We start from the raw sequence: 22,045 nt of genomic DNA on the forward strand, positions 1-22,045 counted from the left end.
AGGGCAGCCGCGGGGCGGGGATGCTCCGAGCGGCGCCCGCCTGGTGGTTCCCGCCCCCATCCCCCCGCTCTTCCGCGCTGCCACCGCGCTGCCACCGCGCTGCGGGGGGGCCGGGGCCGGGCGGGGCGGGCCGGCGGCGCGGGGCCCTTTAAGAGGTGCCGGCGGCGCGGGAGGGCGGCACAGGGCCGGGCGTGCGTGGAGCCGCGCCGCGGCCCCGCCACCGCATAGGGCAGAGCCGCGGCGGAGCCCCTCGCCCGGACCCCGCTGCACCGAGATCCGCTGCACGGACCCCCGGGCTCTAGCGCGCCGGCAGCCGTTGCACGGTGCCCGGCTCCCGTTGCGCGGACCCCACCGCGGCGGACCCCACCGCACCGCCCCGTATTGCAGCCCGCTTCCGCACCCTACCGCACCGAGTCCCGCTCCACGGGGCCCGGACCCCCGCTCCCCATCGCGCGGACCGCCGGTGCGGCGGGCATGGCGTCGGGGAGCCGGTCCTGGGGAGCCCTGCTGCCGCTGCTGCCGCTGCTGCTGCTGCCGGCGGCGTGCCGGGCGGGCGGCGGGTGCGCGGGGGAGGGCGGCCCGCTGGAGCCCTTCGACGCGCTGTACGCCCGCGGCGTGGAGGCGTACTACGGCGGCGACTTCGCGGGCGCGGCGCGGTGTCTGGAGCGGGCGCTGCGCAGCCGGCGGGAGCTGCGGGCCGCGCGGTTGCGGTGCCGGCGGCGCTGCCGCGGGCAGGTGCGGTTGGCGGAGCCGGGTCTGGGCGCCGGCGGGGACCTGCCCTTCTTCGGCTCGGTGCTGCGGCGGGCCGGCTGCGTGCGGCGCTGCGAGGAGCCGCGCCTGGGAGCCGCCTCCCGCCACCGCGCCGCGGAGGAGGTGCGCGCCGACTTCCAGCGCAGGGTGCCCTACAGCTACCTGCAGCGCGCCTACATCCAGGTAGGCACTGCCCGCCCCCCGGGCAGGGCTGACCTCCGCCCAGTCCCTAACCTCCCCCCCCACCGCCCCCCCCCCCCCCCCCCCAGGTTATCCTCTCTTCCATCTTCCCAAAACTTCCCGGGTCCTGTGTGCCCCCCCCCCCCATCTCTCTCAAGCCGCCCGGGTGTGGTCCCCCCTCCGTTCTCACAGATGTGGGCGGTGAGTGGTCACGGCCCGTTCCCGACACGGAGCATCCTGGATGGCAGCTCGGACTCTGTCCATTCTTGGCTTACCTGTGCTTTTCCTGGTTTGTTTTTTGTTTGGGGGGAGGGATGTTTTTGTTTGTCTTTTAGGGTAACATAGTATAGTTCTGAAAATTATCTGCCTTCGGTGGAGACTTTGCAGAGAAGAGCCCCCTGAAATGCCCCGGTACCCTCTGCCAGAGGTGTTTCCCTTTCCCTTGCAGACAAAGTGCACTGATGTTGTGTTCCAGGAGCTGGGAGTGTACGTGAAGCTAGGAGGTATATAACCTCTGCTGCTGGGATCTGATAGTCTTTATGCTGTTGTGTGATATGAAATACTTTGCGTAACACTGTAGTATTAGTATTTAGCAGCCACTGACATCTTGAGTATCATCCTGTCATCCTTGTAACTTCTGCCTTGTACCTGTTACTTTCCCTGAGGAAAATGGTGTTATTCTTCAAACTTTCTTGCCAAAAAGAAAAAAAAAAATCCACCACCACCACCAAAAAACAACCAACCCACACCAGGATAGTTAATGGTATTTTTTTTTTAGTTCAAGACTTGTGCTCTGTCAAGCCAGGTACCTGTAGTAAGTTTTCCTGTTTGACCAAGAAGGACAGAAACTGAGAATTTTATTTCATGCCAAGCTGAATGTTTAAAACATTTATGAACACTTCCCTCTGGATTTCTGCTTTATTTGAGCACATTCATAACCTTTTAGTTGCTATAGGCAACTTAATAGGTGAAGACCTGCACAGTGGAGCACGGGGAGGGTGATTCTGCTGAAATCCATTTCCAAAGAAGCAAACATCTGTCCTAGGCAGTGCCAGTGCCTGTGGTGCATGCAGTGCCTACACAGCAGCAGATCAAGGAGGCACATGATCAGCTACGGCATTTTAAAACTTTTTGGAAAATCATCATGATGTTCCTTTTTCTGTTCTTTTTACAAGTCGGGGACTAGACTGCATGGGCATAAACACTAGTGTCCATGTGCTGCATCCCGCTCCTGAAAGAAATCCTGGGAGTGAACTGGGACTATAATTTGGTTCGTATGTGATCCCATTAAAGCTGGCAGAATTTTCCTGCAGTCCTTACCCTGCAAGATACTCTGTGTAATGTCAGCATCTGTGGGATGCTATGCTAAAAAAATTGATTTCTTCTTCTGAATTCAAAGCCTTTCCCAGAGTCACAAAGGTTTGCTCACATCAAGCTCATTAACAAACTTTCCTTGGAATTAGGGAATGTGGGCTCTTTTTTGGCTCCCATTTCAGTAAAATCAATATACGAAAATCCATATGATTTGAGAATATGGTCTGTTCTCCTGTTTCTGCTTCTGCTGGGACTGAGGTTTTTATTTTCCTCATTTAGAAATGCATCGTAAACTTATCAAAGCAATGTGGTGAAAACAGTCATTTTTGTTACATGTGACTCATCTTAATTTGCTTTTGCAGTGTCTGGAGATCTTGTATTCATGCTAACACTTTGATTTTCCTGTTCTCTGAGGGAGTAGCAGACTTTCTTGCTATCTGCATGGATGCCTGGGTTTCAGACACTGTAGCCAAGTGAAGGTACTCTTTGAATAGAGCTGTTTATGTTTTTAATACTTTTTTCTTTAACCTCTTCTGATGCTCTTGGGTTTTGTAAGCAGCACTCTGATCACATTGGTCCTGCAGAGCAACCTGTAGTGTTTGTCCACATCGTTGTCCTGCTGCTGCCTGTGTGCGAGCTCTGTTCCCAGGATTGCTCTTTTGATCTGTGCGCGGAAGAAAATGCCCCACGTTGGATTTGCCCGCACTTGCACAAAACACAAGGTCTAATGTCTAGCACTTACATACTCTCGGATGTGAACCACCCCCTCGTGCCAAGGCTGACTGCCAAGGTTTTGGTCTGTTCCCCGAGGGCTGGGATGCATGGGCATGCTCACGCTCCAGGGAGACCTTGGCTGCAGCATCCGCATGGTTTTTTGTCTGAGAAGGAGAGCCGCAAAGCAGGGCTCGCGTAGAGCCCCCCTGCCTTGCCGTGGGTGCGTGGGCAGCCTGCACAGCTCCAGGGGCGGCTGTTTGACCCCCTGTTTTGCTCCTTGAAACCGAAAAGGAAATGAGATTAGGTTAAACATCCTGCTGCGTATCCTGCCCGGCCCCTCCCCGGGCTGCGTGGGGAGGCCTGTATGCTGGGCACTTGTGTGAGGTGCTGGCTGGGCTGGCCGGACACAGGGGTTGGTGGCATTTGTGGTTTGGGAGAAGAGCAGCCTGGAATGTGCTTCCCACCTCCCACTCCTGCTGACCTCGTGCTTGTTTTGTTTCTCAGGAGGGGAGAAACACATCCTTTTGGGAGGGAGTGACAGAGCAAGGAACAGATTAAAAAAAATGGAAGGGTTTGGCTCATGTGCTGCGCTTTGAAAAACGGTGCTGAATAAACATGAGCTAATCCTTGCAACACTCCTGTGGGGTCTGAAAAGCATACCCACATGGCCCTGCTGGACACATGGCCTGCACCACGTACGCCCCTGCCGCGTTTGGGGCAGCAGAGCTGCCCCGTGCACCCCGGGAGCAGGCTGGGGTCTCCCGCTGCCTCCGGTCTCTCGCTGCAGAGTAAGCGCCAGCACAGCCTGGCCCAGTCGTGACATGGATGAGTCTGTGCAATGAACTGGTGGAAAACTGGTGTTAGAATTGGAGGTTTGAGACTTTCCTTGCTGGACCCTGGCAGCGGCTGCCCTGGGCTGTGTTGCTCCTGCTTCTGAGCAGGTGCTTGAGATGCTGCTGCATGGAGCACTGCAGAGGGGCAGGGAGGTGATGATGTGGTTAGGTGAAATACCGATGCTGTCTCTCCATAAGAACATGTCCCATCAGCCTCTAAATCCGTGTCATCCTATCAGTTGCCTAAATGGTTTCATAACTTTATTTTTTTCTCTGTACTTTTCTGAAATGGAAACTGTTGTCTTTTGAAAACCACTGTTCTGTTTCAGAGATGTGATCTGAGTGTTTCTGGTGACTCTAGCGTGATGTGAGGCGAGACTGTGGTGCACTGCAGGACTGGGACAGCGCGTGGATACAGCTGAAGGCTTCTATGGACTTCGGGCTCTAGATCTAGGTTTCTGAGGTTGACTGCAGTCTCTACAGAGACTGTAGACAAATTGCTTTGAACAAGCAGCCCAAGTCCAAATGTGCTCGCAAGTCTTCTTTGCAGCTTCCAAATACGTATTGTAAGTAGGAAGACTCCTCCTTTTCCTAGGATAGCTGATGTTTTCAGGTAATTTAGAAATATACTGGGTACATCTAGGTGAGACAGCTAGAGCGGAAGAGGTTTTGAGAAGATGTGGAAACATCTTCCTCGCATCCTCCCTCCTCGCTTTGCTGCCTTTGACATCTTTTTTCTGTTAAAACCTAGCCTGCAGGCACGATGTTTCTAACCCCCCCCTTTCTGGGCGATTTTCTAGCTCTGAGAGTGAGTGGAGAAGGAGGAAACCATGTACACTATGCAAGCATTTGCTGGCCACGAGCTGCTGACTCAGTAGCTGTGTGGACCTTGCTGCAGATGGTCTACCATGAACCCTGTGACCGAGCATCACTTCCAGTCCTGGTGCTGACTCCTGCAAGTCAGCCTGGTCCAAAAATAACAAGTAACCTGGAAAAGTTGGTTGCTGTATCAATTGCAAAACCAGGTCTCTGGTAGAGCCTCTCTTCTACCCTGCTAACCCATCCCTCAAGGTCTCTTTCCCTCGTCTCATCGTGGTCCCAGCTACAGCATCCCCTGGCTTGTTTGCTAGGTGATTGCTATAGCCAGTTTTCATTTTCTCTATATATTGGTGTGCTGCTCCTGCGCACTTGCGCCCGTTTTGTAAATGCTGAATCACAACAGTCTCACCTTCCAACTTGCCTGCGTGCCCCGTTGCACATCGGTGAGGCACGACAGGAGTCGTACATACTTAGTCTGTAACCACCAGCCTTGGATCTAGATGAGGAAAGGCCTTTTGTGCTTGCATTTAAAACAACAAATAAAACAAGTCTCCAGTGCATAGGACATCGCTCCTCTCCTAGTAATGTGAGATAGTAAGTAGAACAAAAGGCGAAGAGTCCAACTCAGTCTTGCTTGTTCTGTCTTTGTCTTGAGTTCGCCCTCGCCGTGTCTGAGTTGTGCTTCAGTTGCATTGTCATCAGGATTTCATGTGTTGCAAGAGTAAACCAGCAATGTTTACATTTTTCGTGTTGTAGGAGAGGCTGTTTATTTGTTCTTTAAAGTTGTTTCTTTAAAAAAAAAAAAGTATCTTCCTGGTCACTTTATACAAGCAGTTTAATCTTTCTAGTGGTTTTGTTTGGGGAGAACTCTGACTTTGCACTGATACCTTCTTTGCTGGGTCTTCCATGCCGCAGCTGATGGGGCAGTGCTGGAGGCACGGGTGGGAGCCTGTCCTTGGGTCACACTGTGCTCTCCTGCCCACCTGCGCCAGCAGCAAGCCCCTGATTTCTGAAAAGCAATGCAGACACAATAATGACTTGATGAAACACCGTAGGAGGAAAAAAAAAAAAAACAAACAGAATGGGAGCCCAAACTTGAGAAACCTTTGCATACAGATTATTGCCCTACTCCAGTTCTGCCTTTGAAAGCTCCTTATTTAAGGGAATCCAGACTTGAGGGAGATTTTTGTGTGTAAAACCAGGCCTCTAACCACTCCTTTCTGTCTTTGCCGGTGCTTATGTGAGCTTTACCACCAGCCACGCTTGGGCATCTGTCTCTGAGCGCCTGTAGCAAGCCTCGGGATGGTTAAGACATCTCCACCAAATTCTTTCCACCTCGAGTAACTATTTGCTGCTGCCCATCTCTGCGCTGTTGCACTGGGCCAAAGTCTTTTGTCTCCTTGACAGACATCTGGATTACCTACCTAGGGATCGCAGAATAACTCTGGATTCACACCAATGTACTTGCTTTGGGAATTTGGTTTGTTTCACTCAAGGGCTGGTATTTTCCATGAACGTTTTGTTCCATTTTCCTTCATGCTGCAACGCTGCATAGACGTAAGCAGATAATAGTGTCCTGTCCTGGGGTGAACTGCAGCCTTTGGGGAAAAGGTGGTGATGTCACTTATGGTGTTTCATGGGTAGTGACACAGAATAACATGCGAAACCCTGCTACTGAAAAGTCTTTGTGGGAGCAGCCTACTGAGGCTATTTCTCACCACAGCCACCACCTGCCCTGCGAGGTCTGCCTGGTCAGTTGGTCTCATTTTCATAGGGTTTATATGACACATCTCAGACAAAGACCTATAGCAGTACTGTCAGGTAATCATTATTATTTGGATTATTACTATTAGCAGTGTTTATTTATCTTTAATCTTGAGAATCGGTATTACTCAGATACTGGATAAATAAATAGATCCCAGAACTAATCTCTTGGAACGTCTCTTTATTTAGATTTTCTGAGAGAGCATTCCGAGCCCTCACCAGAGGGTAAATGTTAGTGCTCAGAAAGTTAAAATCATGTAGACAAAAATAAACTCAGTTTATGGGACAGAAAACTCTGAGTCTTGATGGTTGGGTCAGTGTCCCGGGTTTAGGGCAGGATATTTAGTCACTGACCCAACTGCCACTGCCCCTGTTCTTGCTGACCACTTCAAATTAAGTGTTTCTGAAATGTTTCATTTTGGGGTTGAAAGTAGTATTAGAGAGGGGGAGAGGTGAGCCAGTGGTTCAATACTGATGCTAGCAAATGCAGACTGTAAGATGGGGACATGTTTTTGTGGTAAAGGTGAGCTAGCGACTGGACCAACACACCAAGAATTACACTGGGCTCCCTCACTGTCTTCACAGGAGACTTGGTTTTGACTTTCCAGACTTGATTCTGGGCTGGTGCTGTACTAAAACTTAGACTAGATGTGTCTAGTGACTAGACTAAACTAGTGACTTTCTGCTGTGTTTTTTTGGTTTGGTTTTTGTGGTTTTTTGTTGGTTTTTGGGTTTTTTTTTTTTGTTAACCAAATCCAAAAGCAAAACTATGGTGTTTGCAGATCTCCACATCATTTCGACTGGCAGTAAATTAGCACAACCCTGCTCAGCACTGCTGTGAATTGGAACACAACCAGTTAGCACAAACTGGTCTTAAACCCACTAAGCTCATTTCATACAGACTAGTAATCAGCCATTTGATGGCCAGGGCTACTTTTTTGTCTTGACAAGTTCCTCTTTCTCACCTCATAGCTATGCAGTCATGCCAGGGCTCCAAAATATACTGGTGGCAGGTCACAGCCTGCAAAATTTCTCTGTCTTTTGGAGAAAAAAAGGTAAACCTGGATTCCTCCTTATTTCTTGGCAATCCCTGGTGCCGTTGCTTGGATGACGAAGACGACAGTACCGTGACTCACACGGTTTCACTGGATCTTTTGAGGTCATGATCTAAAGGCATCCCAATGTATGATCTAGGTTAACATCCCAGCTCGGGAAAAGCTGGGCACCGCTAGCACGGGAGAGCCCCTTGGCGTTGGAGAACAGACTCGCTGTGCTGTAACCTGGGAACCTGCCCCTTCCCTGTTCTTTTATCTCCTTAGTTTTCTGTGGTTTTTGCACCTTGCTCATCACTCGTTTCATGACTGCTTCCTCCTCTGGCTGCTCCTTGGCAGAGCCTTGCAGCTGAACTGCCCCGTCCATGTGCCGCGTTGTGCTGGGGTTTGTTAAATGGCTTTTTGAGTTGCCTGTTAATTTTCATCCGTACGTCCTAGCTCTGGCTTCTGACGAGTCCTTTTGTTGTCCTTGGCCACAGGAATAACTAATGGCAGCTGATAATGAACTGCATGTGAATGAGCAATGTAGTTTAGCCCTGCTAAGCAAGCTTATGCCCAGTACTCACTGGCTGTGCCTGAGGTTTCAACAAGGATTATTCCCATTTCCTCTTACAACTGGGGATTTCATCATGGATGGCGTGGGCAGTAATGAGAAACCATCGTGCCAGTAACTGAACCGTTTGCTGCCAACCTCCTGAGTGTTGCAGGAGCCTTGCTAGTGGGACTCTGGGCTCGAGGCAGTGCTTGACATCTGGAGCAAGGGATTCGGGGGTTATTTATCTTCTTTTTTTCCTTTGGAGCTTGTATGAATTAGTCACCGTGATTGGGTTTGTTCCCGAGGAGTAGGGACCCCTGCACTCTGCACATGCCATATTTCCATGAGTGTTGCCTGGACCAAGGCCGGGTTGAGTTTGGATACATCGATGTGAACCTGGGGTGACCCAGCTGAGGGCCGTGGGGTTTCTCTTTCTGCTTTTACACTGGGGAAACTGAGATCAGGATTTGGCCTGTGGTTTTTAACAGTAACCAATGGCAGGAAGGAGGGTGCAGAGTTCCCTGGATGCTTTTGTTTCCAGCCAATGCATTGGCAATAAGGTATTGACATCTTTATTTCTTGGCCATGAGCTAGTGATGACTAATGAAGGCAGGGGGTCTGCCTGTGTGTGGGTTCAGGCAGCAAAAACCTGATCCTCGTCAGCCTGTACCTCCCAACCAGTCCTCCCCCTTTCCATGACAACTGGTCAGTTAAACAGACCCTCCAGAGCTGACGTCAAGGGTCAGGGATTTGGCCACTGAATAATTATAGCAACAAAAATAGCATCCCCTCCCCACCCCTTCCTTCCCACATGCTCCTGCTGAATCCCGGCTCATAAATGTTCTTTTTTTCCTTTCTTGGATGGGAAGCAAAGCCCACATGTATTAGCTGGAACATATGGCAGAGTTTGGCTGCAGCCCATCGGTTCTGAGGGCCAAATACTCGCTTGTAGCTTCGTGTTCACTTAAAAAAAAAAAGGGGGGGGGGCGGGGAGAAAAACATATTCTTTCCGGATCGGATGAAAGGCTGAGTCTGTGCACACGCTGAGATGGGAAGCAGACAGGGTGCAGGACGGCACGTTGACCATGCTGTCACGCTGAGGAACGTGTCCCCTTGCAGCGTGGAGGTGACAGGCTGGCCACTGAGAGCTGCCACCACCCTCGGCTCCCTGCCCTGATGCTGGTTCTCAGGTCAGGCAGAGCTTGCAGACGGGCTGCTTGGGAGGATGTCATTAGCGCCAGGAGCACAGGGCAGCCGGGAGGTTTCAGATGTGGGGTAGACACGGGCAGGAGAAATTTCTGTCTTTGTAGCAATAAAAGTTTTATTAAGGGTGAGGGGAACATCTGGGAAGTGGCAGAAAGCAGCGTGAAGGAGCAGAACATGAAGTGACGTTGTCGGAAATGGACTGTCTGCATCACCAAAACATACCTCTGTCCCAAGAGTTTCATTCCAAGGCACTAACATCAGATTTGTGCAGTGAACAGCTTCCCTGAATGTGCTGAATGACAGGGGCTCCTACGGGAGGTGTGTTCAGTGCTCGAAAACTGGGATTAAGGTCCAAAGCCAAACTCCCATTTGCGTCTTTAAAAAAATCTTGTTTCCACTATAGCAAATTGCGTACTTAGGTTATGGAGTTAAAATTTGGTAGCAGATCAGAAGCATGTTTTGGGGATGCTGTTGGCTCCAGGGAGCAGTGCAAGGTGCTCTGCTGCCTGTCTCCCGTCGTGGGGTTTGTTCAGGGCCATGCCATGCAGTGAGCAGTTGCTCTCTGGCACGTGCGTGTCTGAGCCATTTGTAGTGTTGTGAGTGCGGGTACCACAGCACAGAGCTGGTGTAAGTGGCGTTGGACACGACGCGGCCACTGGGAATAGCTGTGGCTACAATAAATGGCAATTGATGCTAACGTGGCTGCTTGCTGACCCGCATGAGGCTGGTGCATTTCTACCCTGGCAGAGCCAAACTTTTGCTTGCTGCTTTGCCAAGTGGCATCGCTCCTTCCTTTGCGTGGAGACACTTTGCCAGGTCCTCTGGTGCAAAGCTACCCTGGGTTTTGCACATGCCCCTCTCCTTCCCAGCACACAGGGATTTTGCAATGGAATTTAAAACAAAGTCAGAAAAATCACAAAAATGGTTGTTAGATGCCAACATGCTGCTTCCACCATGGTTTTTCCTCATCAGCTGCAGTGTGGTCTTGATCTCACATCGTGTCCCTGCAGAAAGAGGAGCCTGAGACTGTGCTGTGTCCTGCTCCTTCAGGTGCAGGAGCACTTGAGTCCAGAGGACTTTCTGCCTGCAGCTTTGCTGCAAAAATGACGGGTGGGCAGATCCACGTGAGAGTACTGCAGGCAGGGCACTGCCTAAACCCACAGCTCTTTGGGGTCGGGGCTGGACTCCTTGGAGGTGTGATGGGGAGATGTACTCAAGTTCATAGCCCAGGGCTGTGGGTGCAACTTCTTTTGAAGATGGGGCCAGCCATATCCCCTCCCAGAAAAGATCAGTGTGGTACAGAGAGAAAGAGCTTGGAAAATATCCTCCAAAATATTTGCTGAAGGTGTTGCTGTGACTGCCCGGGGACTGAAGCAGAGTCTGTTGGTTCCCTTGCTTAGAAAGCTCTGTTTTTAAAGTGGTTTTTGCCAAGGCACTGCCTGTTCTAAGGCTTATGTATATTCTGGGGCATCCGTGTCCTGAGTTACTCTGTCTCTTTGGAAAGAGATGAGAAACTGCAAAGTTTCACTGAAATAGTCCGAAAGGAAGAGCACTGACTTGTGGTATGTTGCACTGTGCTGCTGCTCAAAAACCCTCCTTCATCCAGGGCTGCCAGCCTCATCCAAAGGATCTGTGATTGAACAAAATACCTTAGTGATGGGGAGGAAAGAGCGTTGTGTCTTATCCCCATTTTTCTTACTTATAGAGCTGTGTACTAAGTGGATTTTTTTTATGCACTGGTATTTCTGAGATACTTTATTGAACAAAACATTTCATTTTGTTCTTGAGAGTCTTTCTAGGGATAAAAATGGCAAAAGGACTCTTGGAGGTGTCTAGGTAGGTGAATAAGGGTTTGCTTTTTTTTAAGGACCCTATTAAACTTGTTTCTATTTTAAGGAAGCTAGAATTACTTAAAATAAAAGAGAGTTCATGTCACCCATATCTCTTTCAGGTGTGTTGCAAAGCATCCTACCTGCCAGGACTTCTGGTCTCTGTGTTGCAGGGGCTGAGAACAGACAGAAGTTGTCTCACATGTGGGCAGCACTGATCCCAGGGCACCTTACAGAAAGTACAGCCTTCTCAAGTGGACAGCATGGCAAGAGTTGAATTGCTGTAGTGCTTGGTCTCTTCTGTTCCCTTTGCTTTAATACTAATGTCTTTTGGCAGCTGGTAGTTCCCCTCATCCCTTGGCTGGCAGTCTCACTCCATTTCCTTTTAATATAAGTGGTGCATCCTGGTGTCCCGATGCTGGTGGCTCTGCTGCTTCTCCAGAGTCGAAGCTCCGGGGTCAGTCGCGGACTTGCTGGCTGTGACTGCCCGTTGTCTCCTCCTCCAGCCAGCCACCTCGTCTCACTAGGGTACTACTAATAAAACTTGATTTCAGACTGAATCCTTTTATAAGGCAGGCGAATAGCAAATAAAACAGCCGTGCGCCGCTTTCGGAAGCAGAGTTTGTCCACTCAGCAGCTGTCAACCCTGCGTCCCCCCTGTACAGCCCAGGCTGTGCTGCGAGCTTCTGGCAGCTCTCTGTGACGTGTTCTGCACGCTGTACACACGCACAGGACACCCGCGGGCTTCCCGCCCTTTACGGCCCATGCCTCTCCGGTTTGCCCGCGGCTGAGCTGCCCGAGCGCCGCGCAGTGCCCTCAGCCGGCTGCCGCGGCAGACCAGCAGCGCCTGCTCTCGCCGCCTGTGCATCCCCCGCGCAGATACTCCAACCCCGTTTGCCGCACAGCCCCTTCCCCGGGTCAGGCAGCCTTCAGCTGGGTTACAGCACGCAGCACTGTCACCTGCATGGGGGACCTGAAGGTGTTGCACCCCCGGCTCCCATCAGCACATTTCTCATGCTCTCCTGCTGCTTCTGTTTCCGTGTCCTCCAGCCATCCTTCCTGCTGCCTGCTTCGCCCTGCGCCACCCAAACTGCCTGAATCTTTCTTGCTGTGACCTGGGCATCCCTAGACCTGACTCACCACTGCGTAAAGGGGCAGATCCTATATGTAGGGTATAGGATTAACATCTCATTCCAGCAGCCTCAATGACTCGGGTGCGACTAAGGCACAACATGCGACACCAGTGCCTGGTTGTTCCCCGGTGCCGGAGTGGGTGTTTCGGGCCCGGATCAGCCGGGGAGGCTGCAGTGAGCAGCGTGGGAGGAGGCAGCCCTGCCAGGCAGTGGTTTGTAGAGGACAAGGCTTGTAGCTACCTGGTTGCTCGGGATGTGCAGGAAGAGTTTCAGTTTCGGCAGCTGGCCTCTCCAGCGTGACAGCTGAAGCTCTGGGATTTCAACTGTTCTGTGATTCTCTGATTCTTTGAATGTTCCCAAGATCAGGTCTGAGCTTAAGAGAAGAGATTTCCCTCTCTTGGGGGACTCATTCCAGACTGATTGCTGTTTGGGTTTTAGATGTTCAACAAAACAGTCCCTGGAAAATGACTTTTGCTCTGTAGCACAAGGCTTCCCGCAGCGGTGTTTTTAACTCCAAGTCACTGTTATTTTAATCAGTGTACTTCTGTTTTCCAAATCTATTTTTGGATCTTTGCTGTGAAATCTAGCTAGATTATAGACTGCTAAATAAACCATTTTTAGCCTTTACTGTTTTTTGAATCAAACTAAACCAGGTAGAGAGACCTGAATAATCATTTGCCTGGACTCCTTCTTTGAAAGTTATAGCACTTAAAATTGTCAGTACCTGCCAGCAATCAGTGCGCTCAGTTACCTTGAAACCATACTGTCCTTCATGGTGTTTTTTGAGAAGTGTTAGATGGGAAAGGCTTGCATACTTCAGGTTTATTGTTTACATTCCTGTTCTTTACTGTTATTTTACGCAGTGGATGTCACAGTGCAGCGCCCAGGTGGAACTGTCAGCGGAGTCGGGTGGTGGAGCCCTGCTCAGAAAGGGCTGCTGCGCCGTCCTGAGGGGTGGTCTGTGCTGCTCTTCGGGTGTGCATCGCAGGCTCTTCTCACGTGAGCAGACAAGCACGGAGCTGGGGTGATGAGCGGGAAGACCCTCCTGGTGTTTGCCTGTGCAGCACACCTGAGACTGCTCAGGTGTAAGAGCCAGCAATGCTTGGCCCCATGTGTAAGGGATTATTTCACTGGGGTAAGAATGTACCCAAGCCTAGAAGGTAGCATCTTTGGGAAGTGATCAGAGTGACCCTAACCCCATAAGCGTCTTTGAACGCAGTGATCAGGATTCAGCTATTTAATGCCAAGTTTGGAGGTTATTCTCTACTATTGGGGGAGGAGAGCTAAGCCCAGACAGCTGAGCTCTCAACCATGTTTAATTTTGCTCTGTTTGCTCTTGGGGCCTGGGGTAGGAAAGGTGGAGTTCGGAGAAGGACAAGGAAGGGATAAGCTGCTTCTCTTTTCATGTTTCCTATGTGCCAGGAGTACCATCCGGCCTTTTGGAGGTTATCCTTGTAGATTCTCCTGTTGCAAAACTGCAGTAGATTTAGGCTGTGCTATACTCTCCATTTTATGTGCCAGCAAGCTTTGCCCTCTGCTCTTATATACACTTAGTGCTTTTGCAGTCCTGAGCACGGAGAACTAGATCTGCTTTTACTTAGCATTAGGAGTCATAAAGCAGTGCTTGGCTATCTCTTGTTTTAGAGCCAGGATGCTGCTCAGTGCAGGCAGAGACTTTGTCCCACCAGTGACTGGTGACAACAGAAGGATGTCAGCACTAGGGAATTTCAGGCAGAGGTATGTACCAAATGCTGCTGGAAATGCCAGGGTTTGGAGCCTCCTGAGTTGCACGCTTTGTTCTTGGTCCATCCTGAGGACAACTTCTTGGACTGCCAGACTGCACTGTAACTTGAAATGGATTTAGCAGAGTGTCCTCACAGGTGTCTGCGTTTGAAATCTGGTGATATTAGCAATAAACTTGCAGGTTTTGGCATAGATGTGTCTGTCCTTTAATCTGAAAACACTTGAGCTGGAGGTTGTTAGCATAAATGGAAGGGAGCGTGACTTAGCTTATGCAGAAAGAGACTTAGCTGAGTTGGTACCTATACTTGCTGTGGACTTACATCAGTTCTGATAGCTCGGGTTGATGCCTGATGACTTGCTGAAGCACAACTGCATTGTGCATTGAACCGTGTATTTTGAATCCAGCCTGATGCGTTTGCGTTCTGCACAGCTCTCGGGTGCGATCTTGCAGACCTCATGCTTATACGTAGCAACCGCCCGATGGTCCCAACTGTGTTTTATTTGGGAGTGTGACAACTGCTGCTGTGGCCACCGGCAACCGTTCGTGAGGCAGGACAGAAATGGCTGGGATTGGTCCATTCCAGCCCATATTTTGTCAGTTTAGGGGCAGAAGGGGAACCAGCACTCCATGCCCTGATTTGCCCATCTGTGGAATGAGTTTGATGTGCAGTAATTATACGCCAGGCACTCGGCATAGTGAGACATAACTGTCATCACGTGTTTGGAGAGTGTCAGATGCACTGCTTGATGTCTGTGCACTGCGAGCGAGCTCTGACGGGAATAGCGCACATAAACAGTAACAGATTAATTAAAGATGTCCTGTACTGCAAGAGAAAAGCCCAATTACGGAAGCAGTGCTCAGAGTCAATAGTGCTGCCTGGCTTATTAGCAGAGCATGAGCTAACTGTCCCCTCGGGGGAAACCAGTCATGCAGCAGTATGAACAGTCACAACTGTCCTATGTCTGAAAGAGGAGACATACGTGACAGCCATGCGGGTGCAGGACAGGCCAGCTTCAGACATGACCCTTCGTCAAAGCTCCTTCGCAGGGCGCAGTACAGTGTCTGTGTGTCAGCGGCACGGGACTCCGTACAGCGCACGTTTGTGGTTAGGTATTCCTTATTACCTTTGCAGAGAGCTTTTTGTCTTCGGGACCTTCAGTGTATTTTAGTCCAGATGTTTTTCTCTGAGCTGCTGCTGCTGCTGTTTAAAAGGTCCTCAAAACCTGATGGCATGCCTGGGATCTGGGGGAAATTGAGCATCTCAGATGAGTGGGAGCCCTAAATTATTAAAAGGCTGCAGAATAATGGTTCTCCTTGTTTTGTGCTTTTAAAGCCTGATAGGATCACTGTAGGAAATGTGACCCAAGGGTTTTCTTTGGAGTGGTTCCTGAGTTACAAACATTTTCTGGTAGGGACCTGGAGCGAATCTGGAAAGGCAGCTGGCTTGTCCAGGGGCAACAGCTTTCATTTCACAGAGCAGGACACATCTGGCTGAGGATGAAAGGTGAAGTGGGGGTCCTCAGTGTCCTGAAACCAATCCCATCCCTGTCACTTCACCACACCATGCCACAAATCCCATCCCATCATCACACCACAGATTCCCCTGGGAATTTGCTCTGCACACCTCTTTTTCTTTCTGCTGAACCTCATCAGCAAAAACCCTACCATCAGCATGAGCTAACGCAAGCAGGGTCAGACCCATCTTCATAGCACAACCAGCCATGGGGCTGAGCAGAGCTGACACCTCGTCCTGTCTGCAGCTGTGCTGCTTGAGGAAAGTTGCTGAGAGTGACTCTCCCTTTGCAGCAAGTCTTTATCTATTTTTCATACTGCTTTTCTTTAAAAGAAAAAAAAAAATCACTGCTGGAAAAATAATCATTTCAACCATCCATTGAGAGTTTTTTGGAAAGCAGATATTCTACTTAACTTCAAATCCATGGAGTGAACTGTAATTTCAGCTCTGGAGCATGTTTCAGTTTGTCTTCCTCCTATGGGAGAGTCAAAAAAGAAATGTAAGTGAGAAAAGTGAGGCAGGGAACAGAAACGGCAGAGGAATCTGAGGGTAAACAAGTCACAGCGTCAAATGTGCTTTGTCACAGACTCCTGTGCCAAACCGGAGAAAGAGGTCATGGGGATGCCGTCGTGTTGTGGGGCACTCACCTGCAGCAAGTTTTGAGGAGGATGAGGTGTGATGGGTTCAGTTTGTCTTGAAAGGAGGAAGTTGCTAAGAGGTTGGATTTGAGCTGCTTTGTGCAGAAAACCAGAGCAAGAGCTTGTGCTGGGACCACAGGCTCCCCTGTGGCTGGGAAGGAGGGAGCTGCTGGTGGTATCTTGCAGGGTCCCTGCACAAAGCAAATGACTGTCGTTTGTGTCTTTTAACTTGTTAGGTGTCTTGTCTGCATCATGGTTTGAGGGCTGTGTAGCTTTGCTTCCACCCCTGTAAAGCCTCTGTTCCAGGTCTCTGGCAAAGCCAGTGCTGTCACACGGGGCATTTGGTCCTTCCCCCGGGGGGACAGGACCTCCAGGCCAGGTAGACACAGAGGTTGAACCAGGGTTGTTCTCAGGTAGCGCACATCAGGTTTTCCTATCACCGAAGCATGTCCAAAATTTGATTTTATTTTTCTTGTTTCTGTGGTCAGACCCTGCTAAAACATCTTGCTTTTATAGTATAACCTTTCTTTTGTAGGGCATTACTCTTCAGGAGCAAGCATAGACACATTTCTTTTCTGAACTAGTTATTGTTTTTTATCTATATATATATATAAAACTATGTATTGTTGCAGAAGAAAATTCGTAATGGAGCTGATAAATCTTTTGATGGCTCCCAGGTTAGCAATTGGGAGTATCTTAGCCTGTTCATAAACACCCTTTCTGCTACGAAGTGGGGATTTCCAAGAGCTTTTGGCCTCTGCTTTAGCAAAAGGCATACACTTACCTGGCGCGTGATGCAGTACCTCAAACTCTGCTTTACCTGAGACATACATCTTTGTATCCAATTACACAAGTGTTAGGATATTAAACTGTTCTGTGATGTCTTCTGCAGAGCTGTGCAGGGAGTCTTGTGGATTTGGGAGATCTCAGAGCTTGCTTGTGCATGTGCAACCATGTGCATGGGTGCAGAGCTTTAGGAAAGAAAATAGCAGTTATATTCCTTGAATCCCTCAGAGTTCTGCACTGGAAGAAAACTTGGCAAAAATATGGCATCCTGAATTTGTAAATGTTTGCTTCTTTGTTCGCATTTGCTCATATCCCCAGAGGAATGAAGTCATTTATTTGATTTGCCCTGCTGCTTCACACTCCTTATGAATGGTAGGGAACAAGACTGGGAGTATGAATAGCCTGGCCACATGTGGTTTTGAAAGACGTGTTCGCTTGCACATTAGTGTCCGAATAGAGTAGCTGGCTCTGAAATCCTATCAGTAAGGCTTTTGAGTAACTTAAAACCTTTCTAGTAGATGCTTAGAATTTCTTCCACTCTGACATTGTATAAGCCCCTGTTGAAGTTTCATTACCTCAGTGACCACAGAAAAGCAGCCAGCCTTTTCACTGAAACCTTCTCCACAAAGGTCTGGATTCTTTTTTTTTTTTTTTTTCCCCTTTTTCCTTGAATGCAGAGCACAGCTTATTGTAGTTTAAATACAGGGTAGAAAGCCAAGATCACATATGGATCTGGGTGGCAGTCGTGCTAAAGATGGAGTATGAATGTGTCTTGTCCCTGGCTACTTCTGCGCAACTCTGCACTAAATATGGAAGATGACCTGTATAATTTTCAACATAAGTAGGATATTCAGTGCTTTCTTTAGAGTAGCTTATAAAAGACCAGTCCCAAACAGCTGCCGTTTCATGGACCATTCTTGGTATTTTCCATGCTTTAAATAACTCCAGAGCTTCGTGTCGTGCTCTGATGGGAGCTTTCCCACTTTCTCTCTAGAAGTTGAGAGGCTCGTGTGTTGCTCCTGTGATTCGCCACTGGGTTCACAGGGCATCGTGGCATGGGTAGTCACCAGATTTCTCTGTCGCTCCTTCTCCTGGGTGCAGGTTTCCTGGCCAAGGGACTTCAGCCCCCCACCCTGAGAATGGCACATGTCCTCCTCAACACAAGCACCCCCTCCCCGTGTTCACCACCAGGCCCCATCAAGGTTGCTTCCAACCTGACTCCTCCTTCTACTGGTAATGTACGCCAGAAGAGTTACCCAGGAACAGAAAGTACATTTTTTTGCCCAGCTTTTCATCCCGGCTGGTTTCACACCAGGAAACAGTGACAGTGTATGCCACTGCTATGTAGAGAGCTTAAAATCTCCTCTTCAAAATGTTAGGCAAACCTCTGCCAGCAGCCAATACGTGGAGCTGCTGAGCACTTTTTCTTGCTGTGGGGTACTGCTAGGATTTGGGAAAGATTTTAATTTTTGCCTTTTTTTCCTTTTTTTTTTTTTTTTTTTTGAGTGGCCTGACCCCAAACAACTCAAATCAATGGCAAACTGAACATCAAGTGAGAAAGCTTTTGATTTGAACCCCCTGAACTCTCAGTTTAAACCCGGTGAAGTTCTACTTGCTGACACTTGGAGAGAGGCAAAGGAAAAGACCTTTTTAGACACCGTGCAATGCATTATATGTGTCTCGCCAGACACTCTCATTTTCTTTTTTTTTTATTCAGACACCTATAAAATTAAGGGATTATTTTCTTTGGCACAAGATCATGCCTATTTTCAGAAGCATCCAGAGCTGCTCCAAATGCTGCAGTTACTGCTGCGGGGCGAATCGGTGCCAGGCAGCTGCTCTTCATTTTTAGGGAATCTAAGAAAAGTTCATTGTGCTTAGCTGGTGTTTTATGTCTAGTAAAACCTCTGTTTTCTCCCTTAGAGGTTCATTAATCACATTATTTGTTGCTTAAGCAGCAAGGTAGCAATCAGATTAGAAATGATTGATGTTATTTGCTCATACCCAATGCAAAGTTCTTGGAGTATGAAAAAAGATGAGAAGACTTCCTTCAGTCCTGAGAAAGAAAAGCTGTTACTTCTGTCTGTGCTGTGGGGGGTCCAAGGCAAGAAGCTTACCTTAGCTAAGCAAATAAGCACACAAAGCTCATCTAACAGCTTTCCTCTTTCACAGTGGTGATGGCTTTTTTTTTCTCCAGCTAATGATTTTTTTTGTGTGTAATCTGCACAGAGCCAGTGTGCGATTCTGCCCCATACTAGCAGATGGGATGCTCAGAGCCGGTAACAGGTGTACGAACTTCTGGAGTTGATGGACTTTCATCTCAAAGAGCCTGCAGTGATGTGGGAGATAAGTCACTGGGAGTGTACAAGTTCAGCAAGGTGAAAGGAGGAGTGAGAGTTCCCTGCTCTTGGTTTGTGACTATGGTCAGAATCTGCTGGGCATCACCACTCCAGTAAGATGAGAAGATACGAGAGACTAGAAGTTTTTCATGGGCTTTGCCACAGATCACACCACAATTTGTTAGAATTATTCTGTTTAGAAGACTAAAAGGCCCCAGTAAATTGACTTCGCCAGAAAATGTAAAAAAAAAGCCAGTGAAAAAGCAATGTATGACAGAAGGGCAGCAATGGCAAATGGACTGGCACGGCTGCTCTGTGCCTGCTCCAGACGGCATGGGTCTCTCCAATGACCTGAAGTCCATCCCTCTTTCTTCACTTGTAAATTAATTTCAGTCACTCAGGTACAGCTTGTTCAAACTCATGTGCAGTAGGAGGTTTTGCTCTACATGTTTTCATTGCAGATAACTGCAGAAGGAAGAAGTCTTCACCACACCACAGGGATCGGGCTGAACTGTGTGTGTTGGCAGGTGGACAAGAATTATCTCTTCATTAGCAAGCTGTGAATGTTTAATCTAAACTTGTTGTGGGGCAGCAGCTATGAATTGCCACCTGCAATGCATGTTGCATTTCTTCTGTGTCTCCTTCCCATGCCAGATGCTATCTGGTTCATCAGCACAGCCACTTGTGCCACACTATGCTTCTGGTTAGACCTAACCAAATCCACAAGTGGAGTGTGAGAGGAAAACGACTCTTGCTCTTTCCATAATATTCCCAAGACAGACGTTTGCCATATCTTTCAGTGGATGCTGACGCTGCCACCGGGCCCCTTGCTGGCTGTCTCAAGCATGGTATGCAGTCAGCAGGGCAGTGAAACCATTTTACCATAAAAGCTGTGGCACTAGAGCTGCTTCCTCTAAGACAGCTGACATTTCACACTCCCTACTGAGAACATCTTGCTGTAATCTGCTAGATAAGGGAAGTATTTTTATTTCACCTCCCTTTCACCTCCAAATACACTGCTTGCTACAAGTCTGGCTGTGCTACAACTGCACATTTTTTGCAAGGGGAGGAGGCGGCGGCTCTCGGTTACCACAGATGCTGGTCTTACCCCTGTACAGCTTGCTGAGTCAAGCATATGCAGCCCAGAGATGATGTAGGTTGTTTATCAGACTTTCCAGGTTTTTCCACCCTTGCAGACCTCCCAGTTGGTCATTGTGGTTTCAGCCAAAAATAGAATTTAAGGGATTTGATTCATCCTCCAGGGAAAGAGCAGAGAAAGGACCTGGATTTTCATGTCTTTTCTGTGCAGGAAGCTTGGTTGATCCTATGGCTTCAGGAGCTCATCACCTGAAGCTCTGATGGGTGGCCCTGCAATGTATGGGATCTGGGAACTGCTCCCAACACTTAGACCTTCACTGGGTTATAAGGATTGCTCTACTGGCACTCTGTCAACAGAAGCAATGCTAAATAGGTCAAGAGTAGAAATACCAACATGGCTTTGTCTGGAAAATTGCAGAATGAACCAAACCCTCACTAAGAACCATTTGGTCACATTTTGAAACCAGGAGCCTGCAGTTTGGCATCTTGTCCTGTAGGAGAGCAGCTAAGTAAGTATTCAGAAGCCCTGAGCTGCCATGAACCTCACACTGAAGTTCTAGAGGCAAACGTTTGTGTTGGCCACTCGGAGAGCTGGTGACCTTCCTGCTTCAGCCTTGGAGAGTCAGGACACTTTCTGTGATGTTTTGAACTGTGATGCTGGCTGCTGCGGCACCTGGAGCTAGCAACCCTTGCTGGGCTGGGTAATTACTGTGGTGCTGATTCAGAAAGGCAGAGGGGGAAGGCGCTAGGAGATGCCTATATTTTGACATTTGTCCAAAATGGATTGTTTCCGGGAAGAGAGTTTCTATACTTCTTTCACAACTTCAGTTATAAGCAACCATCCTGGAACAGAGCCTGGAAAATGTAGAGAGTCATGGCCTTTTTCATTCTTGGTTGTACACAGCCTCTTCATCTTGGCCCTTGAGAAAGAGCAGAGCTCTATTTTCCAGCTCACAGCCAAGGCAGACTAGTCTCATGGAAACTGGATGCTTGCAGAAGAAAAATGTTGAGGGTGTTGGTTTGTTTTCTTTGCCATTTATCATGCTGGAGAAGAGGAGGTGAAGGATTGGAAATTAAACAGGTATATCATCCCCTGATTAATGTGAGTTGTCTAGTGTGTTTTGGGATGGATCCCAGTTTCCTTTGGTTATTTTTATCCTAAAAGGTGTGAAGTGCTAATCTGAATTTCATCAAGCGACTTGTTGATGCTACTTACACAATAGATGCTTCAGCTGAAATGTCCCAGCATGAGGAAACAACCAGAGGCTCTCCGGGTGCTCTGAGGGAGAGCAGTAAATTAGGCTGAAGTTTGAGGCAGGAGAAGGCTGATGAAGGCAGTAGTGCATGACTGCCTGCCTGCCTGTGCCTGATGCACTGATCTTGCTCTAGAGATTGATTTGCTGCTCCAGTGTTTTCAAAGATACCCGTGACATCAGTTAAGCAACTTTTTTTCATATTCCTCTTTCCTGCGTCTATACCGTTGGGTTCAACAGGGTGCCAAGGAGCAGCATGAAATCAGAGGTGACACGTTGCCAGGACAGCACAGGGCTCCTTTGACTTCTGGTTTCAGGAGCACGCGGAGTTGGAAAAGAAGCAGTTTCCCACCTGGAATTTCCTGTTTGGGTGCTGGGAAGGTTATTAGGGATTCCAATCTTAATGAGGAATTTTCTGTTTCAATTAAGATCCCTTCTAGATAAACGCAAGCCCCATACCAGATGTGTCATAAACTCTTCTCTGCAATTCTGCTCCTTTGAAGCTCCTCGCTCTAACAGTATTGATTGACATGCGGTGCAGAAAC

The 22,045-nt window shown here is 48.9% G+C and overlaps 1 protein-coding gene across 1 annotated transcript in view; it reads left to right on the plus strand.

The window, feature by feature from the left end:
* Positions 1-444: 444 nt before the first annotated feature.
* The window catches only part of P3H2 (prolyl 3-hydroxylase 2), a gene marked incomplete at its 3' end in the record, with an annotated part of 71,871 nt that continues 50,270 nt past the window's right edge, over positions 445-22,045 (plus strand). The window contains exon 1 of the mRNA XM_082003691.1: positions 445-933. Coding sequence (XP_081859817.1) covers positions 475-933 — 459 coding nt within the window. The 5' untranslated portion in view covers positions 445-474. The remainder of the gene's footprint in view (positions 934-22,045) is intronic.

The sequence above is a fragment of the Phaethon aethereus genome (genome assembly GCF_964289735.1).
Source record: "Phaethon aethereus genome assembly, chromosome: 9".
Classification (NCBI taxonomy): Eukaryota; Metazoa; Chordata; class Aves; order Phaethontiformes; family Phaethontidae; genus Phaethon; species Phaethon aethereus.